Source organism: Enoplosus armatus, chromosome 13, assembly GCF_043641665.1.
Source record: "Enoplosus armatus isolate fEnoArm2 chromosome 13, fEnoArm2.hap1, whole genome shotgun sequence".
Classification (NCBI taxonomy): domain Eukaryota; kingdom Metazoa; phylum Chordata; class Actinopteri; order Centrarchiformes; family Enoplosidae; genus Enoplosus; species Enoplosus armatus.
Window position 1 is genome coordinate 4620276 of NC_092192.1, and position 15560 is coordinate 4635835.

Consider the following 15560-nt stretch of genomic DNA (forward strand, 5'->3'; position numbering starts at 1 on the left):
CTATGACTAGAACGATGTTGACAAAAATGGAGATATGTACATGTAAAAGGTGACATTTTGAAACATTCCAATAAGCAGTGATGGAAAGTACTGAAGTATTGTATGTACAATTTTGAGGTACTTTTACTTATGCTACTTCATACTTTTACTCCACTACATTTCAGAGGAATATATGTTGTACTTTTCATTCCTCTACATTTATTTGACAGCTTTATTTGCTGTTATTTTTAAGATCAAAATGTAACATAAAAAAACAGAATACGCTTCTAAAATACATTTTGTTAAAGATTAGCAACATATTTTAGGTTCCCAAACTTTTTGTTTTGTGACCGCTTACAAAAAAGTAGTAGTGTAGTATTGGCCCTGTCACATTTCAGATGTCTTAGTTAGCAGTTTCCCCTCTAAACTTCTCAGATGGTTTCATTTTAATAACCTGTTTGAGGCCCAAAGAGGTAAGATTGTCCAGTATTTCACAAAAAAGTAAACCGATGTGTATCAGAACTTTTCTTCTTCCATTAAATTAACTCTCAACCCCTCAGATTTATCTTGTATCCCTCAGTTGAGAACCACTGACCTAAACTGGCTAACTGTATATAAAGTAGTTAAAAGTATCTCCACCTCAAGCAGCTACAACTGTAAAAGCTGCTCAGACAGTTAATCACATTGTATGTATTATATCAGTACTTCTGAGTGAGACATTCTTTTCTACTTCTGTACTTTTACTTAAAAAAGGAGTATTTTTACATTGTGGTACTTTTACTTGAGTAAAAAGGATCTGGATACTTCTTCCACCACTGTCAATAAAAGCCTTAAAACCTAAAAGAAAAACCACAGGATGAATGCAGACTCACTCTCATCTCAACTACAAGTAGTAATCTTTTTCCTGCTGCTGGCCTGCACTGCCCTCTAGTGCTTAAACAGATTAATATGTCAAAAGAAACCACACAACACATGCTAATTTAACATTTTTCAATTTGAAGTTTAATGTTAATTCCATGCTGTGTTTCAGTAAGAATACAGATGGTACTTGTGGCTCCGGTGAGAACATCCAGTAGTACAAATCAGATTCACGTTACACATACTGAACAGAAGGAAGAGAGGAAATGAGAGGAAAGAGACAGAGTTGAGACGAGGAAACCTGAAAGAGTCAGGGGAGTAAAGATACAGCAGGCCTCTATTTCCCAAACTTTTTTTTTGTTTTATATATAGTGCCAATGCAAAACTGCATTACATTACAATCAAGAGTGTTGAGCGTTCCCCTCCCACGCACACACATACGCACAGTTTGTCTGCTAAAAAGCCATTACCTAACTATCTGCCATTAGCAAAAGCGCTACAGCCTCGCAGCACAATACTTGGTCCGAGAGTGGACAAGAATAGAGGTCAGAGAGATGCTCGGAGATGGGGGACATTCTGCTGTTTGTCATAAAAAAACAAAAACAAGCTATTGATGTGTTGAAGGAGCAGGTTTGGTAACCACAAAGTAAAGAGGGCACTTAGTTCTTCCTAAAAGCTTTAACGCATCCCTTTTAAACCTTCCACCACTGCTATATTTCCTCCATTTGCAAACTGAAGTGTTTCAAAACTGACCGACTTACAGAAGCATGGACAATATATTGTTCATCAACACACATACGCAGGAAAAACAGCAAAGTATCGTCTTTAAATAAACTCTTGCATATGTGTGTTACAAATACAGGCAAGCGTACTTGGCAACAGATGATACAGCAAAGTAAAGCAAAATAAAAACAGTAAAAGAGGACATGAACCTTAAAGGGTACAGGCTTGCAAAATGAGTCACCAGAAATAAGGTAACACCCCTGGGGAGTGGAAATGAAGACCCCAGCGGGCCCTGAGGGGGGGTGGGAGATGACGTGCATACGAGGAGAAAGGGTGAGACATGTGGGTAGAAATGGAGGAAAACGGTAGAGAAATAGTGTGGGCTGCAGTATAAACCCAGCTGAAAACTGAGGCTGGGGACAGGAGCTAGTGCTGGGAGGAGAGAAACAAGGGAGGAGGAGGAGGAGGAGGAGGGCGGCTTGTCTTGTGTTGTTCAGTCTCGCTGGGTCTCTTCCTCCGCATCTTGCAGTGCTTCTTTGTTCTGTTCTTCACCTGAGAGAACGACAGAAACGTGGAACAATCATGAAGGTTGCGGTTATCTCTGTGCACGCAATAAAAAAAAAAAAAAAAAAAGGCACTTTCAGCTGCAGGAGAACCTCAGTCCTGCTGGTTCCCACTTTCAGATGAGCAAATGCATTTCTCTTTGTTGCTGTTAGGCAGCTTTACGACCGATGGAGCACCAGCAGAGGTCCACACATTAATCATTTCATTAAATCAATTATTTGCAAGACTTCTATGACTTTGGGGCAATTGCAAAAGGCAGATTAAAAAGAATGGAAAGATATTTGAAGCAGCAGAGACAGATACACTACATTTCCCATGATGCAATGCAGTCATACTTTGTTATAGAGACCCATCAGATCTTCGCAGAGCAACTTTCTGGTTTGACTTTGCATTAAGAACCCAACATATTTTGTTTTTTGTTTTTTAAAAGGGATGATATTAAAACATGAATGTTGCCATTAGATGAACTTCATCTGAGAGCTCATTTTTATCTGTTTTCACTTGGCGGGTCGCAGTTAAAACATATACACGCTAATGATGTTCAACACCAAAACAAGATGGGAAAAAAGGTAATTGGATCCTTACAAACATGAATGGATGTTCACCAAAACAGTCACGTGTGTTTAATGTAAAAGTCCAATAAAATGCAGTCAGTGATTAAAGAGCTGAGCTGCTTTTAGCCAAAGTTAATAATAAGTGGATTAAAATTGGAGGTTTGTTTAAAACCTGTCTGGTTGCTCTTGTGGACCCCCTTGTAAAGCTCTGTATGTGGCACGCACGGATCTCAGAAACAAAAAGTTAGTAAGTAATGTACTGTTGAACTGTAGTAAGATTTCAGCTGTAAAAACAAAAGTTTATTTCCTTTAACTCAACCTTAATCCTAATGGTTTAATCCTGAGTGTACTGTGTTTTAACTACTGGTTGTGACAACATGCAGTCCAGTGAGCAGGAGTTAATCCACAGTGCCTTCAACACAAGCCACGGTCAGATTTACTAAGGGGGTAAAATGCCTTGTGAACCTGCACAACTGGTTGCTTGGAAATGTTACCATAGAGACAGCACAGCCATCCGTGTAATGAAGAATTAAGAGGCACAAATAACAAAGGTTTGAGAATCCGTCATGACTAAAATAGAAACCGTAACAGTGCTCATTAGCACCACAGCTAACTGGGATGTGAGAAAGCCACAGGAGATGGAGCAGCAGCCTCACATGCTGTTACTGCAGTTTGTCCGTTATATCACACTTCAATAAGCTGCGTTCACAGGTTTCCAAACTCTGCTGTTAACGCCCCAGTGGGCTGCGTTCAGTGCTGTTAACATGCATGGTGAAGGAGCAGGGTGCCCGCAAGTTCTCGCAGTCTACATCGAAGGCTGGAATCACTCCTACATTCAAATCTTTTTCCCACATGGTGGGAAAGCTGAGTCATGTTTCTGCTCACATTTCACACTTAAATTAAAGTTAAATGTGATTAATCTTAATAGAGAGCCTAAGTGAAACCTGAACTTCCGGGTTCTGTCCGGGTTAGTGCATTTTACGAACAGCAATTAGAGTGGATTGAGCGTTTTTGTAGTTCCAAAAACTACAGAGTGAGACGTCTTCTGTCTAGTGGATCGTCAGTTTCAGGGGTCACATCCTTCCAGTTTAACTTTCGTCCATATCATGTTAATAATTCAAGCTGATTCATTTAATAGTTTTGAACAAAGACCTCCAGTATTTGGATCAAGGAGCCTGTGAAAAATAAGGTGCATCAGATTTCGTAGCTACACCTGCTATGTCAATGTGTCAGATACATTTTTAATCAACATTTAGGTAAAAGTAGATGATCGGACTCAGAATCAGCAGATACTCATTGTTACAGGACCCTAGATTATAAATCGTGAAGGTTACAGCTAAAAAGCACATTAGAACGGGATCTTGGCCACTGTCATCAGGGAGAGTGATGACAGTATGCAAAACACCCGGTTATTGTTTTCAGACAGATTTCAAAAACTCTCAACCAACCTTAAACTTTGTTAAAATTATGCAAAGGTTAATAGCAAGTGCTGTAGTAAATACTCTTTTATTTTAGAATATGGAACACGTTTCCCTTTTACCTCAATGAGACATTACATCGAGTTACAGAAGCTAGTGGAGCAGCAGCTAGCCGGGAAGTGATATCAGGACTTCCGCTCTCTGTTGGACAGTATTTTATAACCTGTTGTCCCAGTGAGACGTAAACAAAACCTTGCATGATTTAGACTTTTACTGACTTGCAGACACCCTGAAGACACTGAAACACACAGCACTTCAGTTCCACTCGTGCAGAAAAAAGGTGGAGAAATAGTGAAATAGAAAATAACACATTTTAAATAACTGCAGCTCCGTAATCCTTCAGAGCTGCGTGAGCAAACAGGGCAGGGGAGGACATCATCTCCTCTAAAACCAAGAACATTCAACAAGGCTGGACTTTGTGCTGTGAGGAAGTTAGTGAGGGGTGTCAGTGTAGTGAGACAGGAGTGATAGCTCCAGGTGACAAAGCCAAAGACAGGAGGAATGACTTACAAAATACACTTCTATAATGGAGGAAGAGGGAAGGAAGGGGGCTGTCCTTAAGAATCTACAGAAGAACGAGGGAGAGATGAGAAGTTAGAGCAGTGTGTGAGTACCAAGCCTGAGAGAGAGGAGACATTAGAGAAACCACTGTGCTGAGGGGAAAGGTTAGAGAGAGTTAGGTGGCTCTTTCCAGTTTTCTAGATGCCTTTTCATGGTATCAGCATGAGCGCTTGAAGAATATTTCAGAAACCTTTGTGGAAAACTTGAACTCTTTTTTTTTCCTGACAAGTATCTCAGATGCAGCAAACAAAGGCAATCGGGGGCTTGAAGGAACAAATCAGCTTTAAAAATAGTAAAAATCTGTCAAAAAGGCAAGTAATGATAGTGATGGTAAGGAACCAATCAGTCAGTGAGTATCACCCAGAAGAAAACAAGTTGAAATCAGAGATAATACTAGCAGCTGCCGTCTATTCAAGCTAATACTATAGCTGATGCTCTGAGAAGAAAGGAACAGCTCTCTCACCATCTCCCTGCACGTCTGAGGTCCATAGTGTCAAGTTGTCACGTAGCAACTGCATGATAAGTGTTGAGTCCTTATAGCTTTCCTCGCTCAGCGTGTCCAGTTCTGCAATGGCATTGTCAAACGCTTCCTTCGCCAACCTGTCAGCAGAGAGGACGCAAGACATCACAGTTAAACACACATGCAGTAAAACAGGTGCATATACTTGTATAATCTTTGGCTAAACACACAGGTAGTGTGTACTGTACTATCTGCACGGTCTGTTTTTGATTCTGTTAGGTTGTGTAGCAGGATGGAAATTAACAATCTGTTCCCTTTCAGGACTGTTTTCAAGATGCCTGGTTCCTGAGAATCACTGAGCTCCAACAGTGTCTGACAGCTGGAACACACTGTTTCTTTTCATGTGGGCTTTGAGCCACAGCTGAAAGGAAAAGTTGTTCAAACATGTGGATGTAATTTACCAAATTGGATAAAAATGGCAAACAGCAAAAGGACTTATTCTGATGCCCTGAAAGGTGCGTTTATGGATTTTTGGTCACTAGGGGTCAGAAAAACATCCAAACACGACGTTTCTATCCACCTGATAAAACCAGTATTCTTCCTCACTTTAGGTCTAGTTTGGTCCCCACCAGAAAAAAATGTCTTTGTTGTTTGTCCTCTAGACGTTTGACTATGTCCGCCTGCCCCTGGGTGACTTTCTGTCTCTGCTGTTTGGCGCTGGGCAACAGTGTACAGTGGCTTTATCAAGCAGGTGTTCGTGACACTTCTGTCAGTTGACAGAACAACATGTGATGTACTTTTATGTCCTTTCCAAAAATACAAGAAAACACAACATAAAAGAGCTGGAGATACCAGTTGAAGAGACAAAATTAAATCATCACACCTACCTGCAAGCACGGTCTGGCGAGTTGAGGATTTCATAATAGAAAACTGAAAAGTTAAGGGCCAGTCCCAGACGAATGGGGTGCGTTGGAGGGAGTTCCATCAAGGCGATGTCGCTAGCAGCTTTGTACGCAACCAAACTGTTCTCTGCTGCCTCCTTCCTGTCGTTGCCCGTGGCAAACTCTGCCAGGTACCTGTGGTAATCTCCCTTCCTGAGCAGAGGGAACGACACAGTCAAGACATATATCTGCTTTCACACACATGCATTACGAAACACATTATAACAACAGTTAGAGTCCAGAGCACTGATGGGTTCAATTACATTTGACAAATGCATTAACAACCCAGTGGTGCTGCATGAAACGTCCAAAAAAAAGTCCATGAACGGTTGCACCCCTACAATAAACACACCTGTGATGCTGAACGATCCCTTCAACATTTATAATGTTTTATAATACTCTCCTAACAAAGTGCTGTTGTGAACTATGTGAACATCACTAGAGAAACTGCATTCTCATTAAACAAGGGAGACCCCTTCTATTGTATATTCTGGAAAATAATCTAGGAAATCATGTTCATGCCAGCCTACGTCAAAGTGAGAAACCAACTGTACATGTGCCTGACCTTAATATGTGAATTGTTAGAATGAACAGATTGTGTGTAACAGAAATATACATACATTTTGTAGTAGAAAACCTTAGATTCTCCCGTGACTGCAGCTAAGATGAGGTGCTTGTCCAGTACATCCAGAATGTCGTTGCAGATTGATTTCAGCTCCTTCTCAACCTGCATGACCAAAAACACACACAAGCACCATCATCAACGGTCTGTGCGGTCACACAAGACCTTACAGGTGCTGGATCAAAATTACCATTGAATATTAACAAGGAAACTTCTGTTGCAACTCAAAGCTGATTTGATACGATTCAACTCAGCTGAGATTCAATGTCATATAAATTCAGATTTGATATTTTTTAATTGTAAATTAATTCATGTCTATGGAGATGTGACTGGCAGTAACTAATTAAAAAAAACATCAATATTTCCTTCAATTACAGAGTACAAAATTCCCTCCAAACGTCTGTCTACCGCCACACCAACAATAGTGCAAAGTGGGCAGAGATGGGAGCAGCTTTTGGACCAGTCCCCATGGAAGAATTTGTCACAGAAAAGCCGACTGTGTATTGTGTGACTCAGTTCAAAGGTCAGTGTCAGCCATCTAAATCTGACATTTTTAACATCACTATACGGCAACATTAATAACAATACAACAGCTCTCTCTCTTTGGATATTGCCTTTACCCGATTGAAGTGAGCAGCAAGTGGAAGTACTGTTAGTTGGTGACTCCAACTTTTGCCTCCTTTTTTTTCACTTCTAAATATGCGGTTTAGAAAACTACACTTACACAGCAATTTAATACAGCTCATCCTGCCAGGAAATGAATTCCCCGTATTAATGTGTAGAGGACATTTAGAGACAGAGGCACAGTGACGACAAAGACGTAGCGGCTGCTTTCCCCAGTTTGTCAAGGACAGCTTACAGATGTAATTCTCAGCAATAATGCCAATGTTTAGTGTAAGTGTGGGAGAAATCCATCATCCTATACAAAGTCGTATAAAATCTTTCACTAAATGACTGGAGGGTTGTTGTATAGTGCTGACAGTGACTGGGAGTTGCTCTGCAGCAGAAATGAAGAACAAGTGATTTAAAGTTGATTCATGGTTGCTGCCTGCCTCATTATTTCGCTCAGACAAGTGTCGCTGGGCTGTTTCCTCTCAAAGTGGAGGAGAGCTTAGAAAGTCCTGCTAAAAAGGGTAAAGCATCTCTGGCATCTTGCCAACTAGACATGGAAATTAGATTATCTGAGAGTACGCCAACTACACTTAACAATAACAGGGCAGGTAGCAACTTAAAATCAGCTCTACTTCAGTCTACTGGGTTTGTGTTTTCATAATTGTGTCCAATTCAGGACTGTGAGGATTAAAAGAGATATTCCCACCAAAGCTAACTGAAACCACATCAGTGTATTGCAGCAAGATTCACAGGAGACTGTTAGTGTTTGTGCTGATGTCTGCAACAGATTCCAACCAGAGGGGTTGCAGCTGTGTGATGTGAATACTTCTGCCTGGCAATGGGCAAAGAATGGACTACTGCCATTCTAATCTTTCAGGTTCAACAACTTTTCACAAAAGGAGGAATTGAAGATATATCCTTGTTTATCTACTGTTTGGGCCAAAGTTTGGCTCTCAAGTAGTATATCTGGACCGTTTTGAATGAAAGAAATTAAATGTGGCATAAATATCAGAATTTTCATGATCAAAACCTATAAAAGATCTCACACTGCTTACAATCAGTGAAGGCAACCATTTGGTAGATTTGGGTATATAACAGTGTCTGACCGTTTTCCTGTATTCTCGGATCATCTTTAGTTTGTCTTCTCCGCCTTTGTTTTCTTCTTTCTGTTCGAGGCTGCTGATTATCCTCCAGGAAGCTCTTCTGGCTCCGATTACGTTCTTATACGCTACTGACAGCAGGTTCCTCTCCTCCACCGTCAGCTCCACGTCCATACTGGCCACTTTCTTCATCGACTCCACCATTTCTGAGAGACACAGGGACACACATGACATTAGGGACGGGCTTCAAGTCTCCCAGCAGAAAAAGTAGCAACAACCTGAACAAAGTAACGCATTTTGGTGATGCTGCATTGCATCAAGGTATGGAGGTAAATGCATCTTGTATCATTTGTATCAAGCCCCCCCCCCCCCGAAATAGAAATATTATCTCTCTATTCGGGACTGTTTGGGTTGGGGTGGAGTCTAATTATCCTTGGATTTATTCCAGATCAGGTCTGACTGCCCTTGAGTCCTGTTTGGATCCCGTCCGGACCCAAGGACAGTCAGACCTGCACTTTCTTGAAAATGAATGTACGTCAGGTTCGGGTAGGTTTCCTCACAGGTCATATGAAGACCTCTGCGGGAGAGGACTGAACTGACAAGTTTATTTTTAAACTCTTAAATGTCCCATGTTGTACATTTATCAATACACATGGTGAGGTGTGCCAAACGTTTGCTGAGCATACCCGTCAGCCCAGGTCTAGTGTTAAATGACGTGTCGACCTATCATTAGGCCCTGTAGTGGGTATCAGGCTGTGCCTTCATAAATCTGAGCCCTCTGACAGGTGACACCATTCTTTACCCCTGACTTAATGTACCTTTAAACTACCTTTGGCCGGCTAAGCAAAGAGCAGACACATGTCTGTTGTATCTGCTTAAAGTACATTGGCTGGTCCCAGTTGACAGGTAGCTTCATCCACGACCTGCTCAGCAGTCCAGCCACCATCGCTATCAAGTTACACTAGTATTTCAAATAGCCACTAATTAATGGCTAACTGGATCTGTGTTGGATCTTTCAACTGTTAAATGTTCCACTCAGTAGATATGTTGGTTACAATTCTTTAAAAGGGTTTTTGGTGAGTGATACTGGCTGTCAACATATGTTTTGTTTGAAAAAAAACCTTATTAAAAGTGTTTATCTAAGCGATTTATTAGGTTAGGCCTCAGCCAGGCTCAACTTGCAGTGCAGTGTGTTCACCACCTGTAAATCTGCTGTCACATTACCATTATGTTGATTATCACAATGTATTGATAGATGATCTGGTGTGTTTGATGGTTCACAAATCAAGTATATTACGTAACAACAACCCCCACATCCACGGCTTTTGTTACGCATTTACTTTGTTCTATTCCACTCATTAACTCATTTGCACCAATTTGCTATATACACAGTGCAGTTTGTAATTGTTTGAACATTGACACATTCTCTATTGTTTTGGCTTTATTGTACCTTATTAGATTCAAATGAAACAGTGATGTTTAATGGCCGACTTTCAACTTTTAAGGGTTTTCACATTCATATCAGGTGAACAATTTTTGTTGGAGCTACTTCCTCCTGAAGAAATAGTCCCTATTAAAACATTGAGCTGTGTATTCTGTGGACTATCCAGAGTAACGAAGACGGTTACTGGGAAGAAATATACTTTCTCAATGCTCTGAATGCCACAAACAAACTTCCATTCAGCTCTACTGTATTGGGGTGGAGGCAGATATCTCAGAGACAGAGATCTCAAACCCTGCTAATGAAACCAAACCAAAACAAATCTGCGTGGCTCAATACCACTAGAGGTAAATGTGGAAATATGTTTTTGTAATCTGGGTGAATATTTAAACGTCTCCTCCATTATAATTATTAACATTTTGGGAGAAAGAGGTAGATACATCGATTTTCGTAATTGAAAGTGAGTCCGTCCATTAACAAAGACCACATTTCAGAGCTGTGGAAGATTTCTGACATCTTCAGTATTTTATTAATGGAGTGCCTGGGACACTGCCCAAGTATACACTCTTCTAATGCAGAGATTCACCACCTATGGACACCTATTGTGGGATGCTGGGAACTGAGCCAGTACAATGAACCAGAAGGCTGAGCTGGATCAAATGTGATGTCTTTCAAGTACATTTCACATCGTCAAGGTGATTCAGAAGGATGTGGTGTGAAAGATGAATATAGAATCCAGGGATGAAACAGTAATGAAAACAATTTGACACTCTGCTCTGAAGGAGCTACTAATCAGCACAACAAGCCGTTTCCATGGGGTTTAACATAAAACAGACACAATATGGGGCCTCTTCAATCAAATAACAAGGAGCAGCAATGGCGCATTGCAGGAACGTAAACATCTAAATAAATTAAACTGGTTCTACTACTGTCACTGATATATTTCTTGTCATTTCCGGATAAACCTGAGAATATATTATACTATTATGCTGAATGGGAAAATACAACGATACACTCTGAGGGATGATATCACATTTTCTAATATGCTACTGAAAGGTAAAAAAAATGCCATTGTTATCTTCAACAGTGGTTAAAACAAAACTGTGGCTCAAGCTGCAGACTAATCACACCTCCCATGCTAAACATGCTAGCCTGGAGGTAAGACTACGGTGTCAATCATTTGCCTTTTAACTTCACAGACATGGCGTTATCTGCAGAAGCCAATAGCAGGGCTCTATGCAGCATGCTGGTGAAACCTGATACATGATGGTTAGAAGCCAGGAGGAGCACTATGCTGCTTTGATCACTTTACCCTCCAGCACAGCAAGCACTCAAATACACTCAATGACCTCTCTGTGCTTTTTAAACATTTTCTCAGCATTAAAAGCTCTACAGATCTACTGATTACAATCACTGATCGGCCACAAGCTGACACAAACTGGGCTTCAATAGAGTTGCAAAGTGGGAGGGGCCGCTGGTGAGATATACATGACCACCAGTTTTAACTATTTAAACTTTCTTTGAGAAATCATGTTTTGTCATGTAGATACTACATTACCCATGAGCCTCGGCCACCATTAGAGGCGTGAATCAGAGCAGTCAAGAATTCAAAACACTGTAGTTACAGTTGAGAACACAACACGGCGCCATAGATGGTGGATTAACCCACCATTAACCCAAAATTTTAACGATAATTAATCTAAGCTGCAGAATGTGTTCAACGTTATCTTCAGCTTCCACTCGCCATCAGCGGCACACGCAACAGATTTTAAAACACTGTGATTAGACATTTCTTTCCGAAATGCACCTTGGGAGTTGTGGTTAACATTTACGTTGAGTTTTTATCAAAGAACCAGAACGGGATTCTTAATCTTTTGCACTGATGACTTAACTGAGGCTTACGCTGATCCAAGCTGTAGAAGTGCTTTAACTGTGAGTGGGAAAAATGAATGGAACCAGGGGGGCCCAAAATAGCTCTTCCTACTTCGCAACTCGATAACCCCCATTTCGACACCAACTTCTAGGGTTGCTAAAAAAGGATGTTACAGTCAATCTTCAAAGCTGTACTTTGTGTTGTGTCCCTGCTATTCTTATTCTTGATTTTTGAGAGTATGCTTTGGAGAGAGACACGAAATGCAAATGGCAGCAGGACCTGAGTGGTACGTCTACATTTGAAGACACAGAAGCTGATACTGAAACACCGTTGCTTATTGCAAAAATCAGTAACCATCAACCTTCATGATATTTTCTCTCTACACATGGGCCAATATTTCCACCTCAGCCAAGCACTAAAACTTTTTTGAGATATCATGGCTTCAACTCAGGGTTTATAGGGTGTTTTTGTGCTAATTGAAAATGTACATAAAAACATTTTTTTTTTTGTCAATTGTATAGAAATATAGGTCTTTATATACATAATAAACACATAAAATAGACCAGGTACATAAAGAAACCAGAGCACAGAAAAGAGCCACACCTGATACTGACACATTGAAAACACCAGCAGCCACAGCTCAGCCAAAACACAATGCAGCAATGTCCAGTGCACACTTGTGGTGACGGTTGTAATAGCTCCATAGCACAATAGGACCATACTGGTGATTGACAACTAATATTTGGCCAGCTGCTCTAAAGAATTTTGAAAATGCAACTCCACAGATTTCCTGTAGTGGCGAAAAATTATTTATGCATTCTTCTTCAGACACGTGGAGCTGTGAGAACTCTGGGTTAACACACTACATTGTTTATTCATACAACTTTTTATTAACTATCAGGGCCTTTTTACATCAGGACTTATGGGGAGAGGCTACAAGGCAAACAAAGAGCCGTCACAGAGGATGAGATACTATGCCAGACTGACTCGAGCCCTCTCTAAAGTTGACATAAGTAATTTTTTTTCAGATAATGACAGCAGGCAGGCTACTTACCCACACTACCCAGGTAGCTCAAGGACTGTTACAGCAAAAATCATTATTTATCATTTTTACATTTAACAAAACAATCAGACTGAATGCTAAATTAAAAAAACAAACTACAGATTAATCAATAGTGAAAACAACAACTGGCCAATTAAAACACATATCTCTTGGTATATGTTGAACATTTATGTAGTGCAAGTGGCACTGATAAAAAGAAAAAATGACTAGCAGAAAGAGATCGTTCGGATATTAAAACTTGGCTTCAGACTGTCGTTGGCTTCTTGCTGCTATCATACCTGCAGTGTGTTTTTCCTATTAAAGATAATTGTTCCCTAGTACTCTGCCAGTAGCCTACTTGTGTACACGCCCAATGTGTGTAATGGCCATAAATTGATGCGACGCAATGTGTGGTCAGTGTCTTGCTGTGTCATGTTAGTCAATAAAGGATGTGCTGTTGTGAGCGGCTCTGCACACTTGACCCCTCAATGGCACAACTTATCAATTCTGATCATTAAGAAATCACAAAAGTCTTTGACCAGATTCAAACAGTAACTCACACCAGTAGTTAATAGAACATGCACGCATTTACTCCATCTGTTGTTACTAAAATGTTGGATTATATTTAAGGTGCACTGTCAGATGTCACTCAATCTGCGTTTCTATGTTACAGACATAAAATGGTCTGGTATTGCTTTGGTAAGAAGACTTTCAGTCAACCTACTACAAAGAAGAGTTGGCTCAAGCTGAACTTCTTGTTCAGCCACATAGAAGCTGCTCTCTGCCCCGCCTATTCCTGTCCACTATTGGTGCTACGTCTATCAATCAATTAACCAAGGCAACCACACAGTCGCAAGGCGATGCTGGTCTCACTGAAGCAGCAGACTAAATGCTAGTATAACGTTAATTATCGCAACGCAAGGCAAACTTCTTCACATTTTACAGTTTCTAACTAGTTCACGCCTACCTTACCTGGTACAGCACATAAGACCATGAACGACTTGTTAAAAATGAGTGTCACTCTTAAATTCAGCCTGCACCCAAGACGATATGCAGACCTTAATCAAATTTAAGTTATCCATTGGCTATAACTGGTCTGTGGTCTGGAATGCTCCTCTTACATTACACTTAGTGGGGGCGGTGCGTTATTAGCATAATGTTCGTATATATTTTTCTACGTTAGCTGCTGCTTGTTGGATCAGATAGATATTGACTAAATCAATGGATAATGCAGATGGAGATGAAGCGCAAGTCATGTTTAATGGGTTATGGACGTTTGCTGTACCACAGCTTTTTTTGAATGGAGTTTGGCGTGACGCGTGTCGTGGGCTGAAGAAAGGCTAGCCAGCTAGTTAGCAATTTGGATAGCTAGGGTCAGCTAGCTAACGCAGGCAGGGGACTAGCTTAGCTCACCACGTAACGTTAGCTAAATGTTAACCAGACACCGGGGCACGCGGCAAAGCACGCTTTTCACCAAGTAAAATTAGCTTTCCCTTTTAGCCGAAAACAATGGATTTAAACGTTTACCGATTCATTTGGCTGGAGAAATCTCCGCCATTTTGTCTCTCACCCAACAAATCCATGTGAACTGCTTTACCTGCGTCTCAAAGCCCCCTGCGCAGGGAGACGGAGGGGAAGAGGGGCCAGGGATTCTGCAATGACTGTTACTTATTCGGAGCCTTACCGTCATATCTCTCCGCTTGTTCGGCGAGTTTTGCCTGGTATACTAGATTCTCTCTATCTGCCATGGTGCTCGGGTATTGGGACTGTTCGTAAAGTCCCGGTGGAAAGGCAGGATTATCGGCTGCTCGGCGATTCCTGGTGGTGGATCAGCAACAGCACTGTCGCTCCGCTGAACCGAAGACCTACCGGTAGCACTGGCGTAAAGATGGCGTCGATACTCCATCCGGGAAACTCACGCAGCAGTCTTCATCTACGCCTACACCCTCATGCCATATATCCCGAAATAAGACACTTACCTCAACGAACTCAATTCAAACATCATCAAATTTAGTGTCAAGTGACTTGTCAATAAATTTAACTTTTTAATGCTTCAGTTCTTTTTATTAAATTGTAGTAAATGTTCCATTCGGCATACATATAAAGCATAAATCAGCATTTATTGTACTATCTTACAGTATTATTGGTTCTCAGTCATGCTGTCTTGTATTTAGCTATAAGGTAGTTGCTAATCGTACATACGGATCTCTAAAGCTGCCTTGAGTTATAATTTCTTCTTTCTTACTCCCAAATTGTTTAGGTTAACCCCAAGGGCAATGCAATTTTTTTAAATAGTGTACAGTTTAATTTAATGTTGTACTTACATATATTCGTATAAAAAACCTATTCTTCAATATTTTACACTTTCAAGCAACTATAATGAACATGTAGATTACAAGTCTCAAATGTGAGGCTACCTTACAACAAGCTTACAGTCTTTCTGACTAACTTATTTTCTAACAAATACGGACTAATCAGTATGGTGCAATGCAGTGTAGTAAGGGCTTATAGTTCATATTCAGCTACAATGTAGAGCCAGGGACATAACTTCATTTAACCTTCGGCTGCAAATCACTATTCTTTCAATCTTTTAGTTTGTGTCTTTAATTACAATGTTGGAATATAGACCAAAATAGAGACAGTAATGTAAAGTCCAAACTGACAATTTGGTACATTTTTATTTTTATTGACTAGGTATATTAACACATCACATGCTACAGAAAATTTAAAAAAGGTCAAATTTAACTTCAAA

The 15560-nt window shown here is 40.5% G+C and overlaps 1 protein-coding gene across 3 annotated transcripts; it reads right to left on the reverse strand.

The window, feature by feature from the left end:
- Positions 1-958: 958 nt before the first annotated feature.
- LOC139294795 (14-3-3 protein epsilon) lies at positions 959-14672 on the reverse strand. 3 transcript variants are annotated; one of them, XM_070916724.1, is made up of 7 exons: positions 14493-14672; positions 8459-8658; positions 6739-6845; positions 6065-6271; positions 5181-5317; positions 3892-3894; positions 959-2112 (listed from the first exon to the last, which is right to left on the reverse strand). In XM_070916724.1, exons 1-7 carry the CDS (start codon positions 14554-14556, stop codon positions 2054-2056), a joined length of 777 nt encoding a protein of 258 aa, XP_070772825.1. In that variant the 5' UTR covers positions 14557-14672; the 3' UTR covers positions 959-2053. The 3 variants fall into 3 exon arrangements, with proteins under 3 accessions (XP_070772825.1, XP_070772824.1, XP_070772821.1); XM_070916723.1 differs by lacking the exon at positions 3892-3894 and having other exon boundaries at positions 959-2106; XM_070916720.1 differs by lacking the exon at positions 3892-3894.
- Positions 14673-15560: the final 888 nt, after the last annotated feature.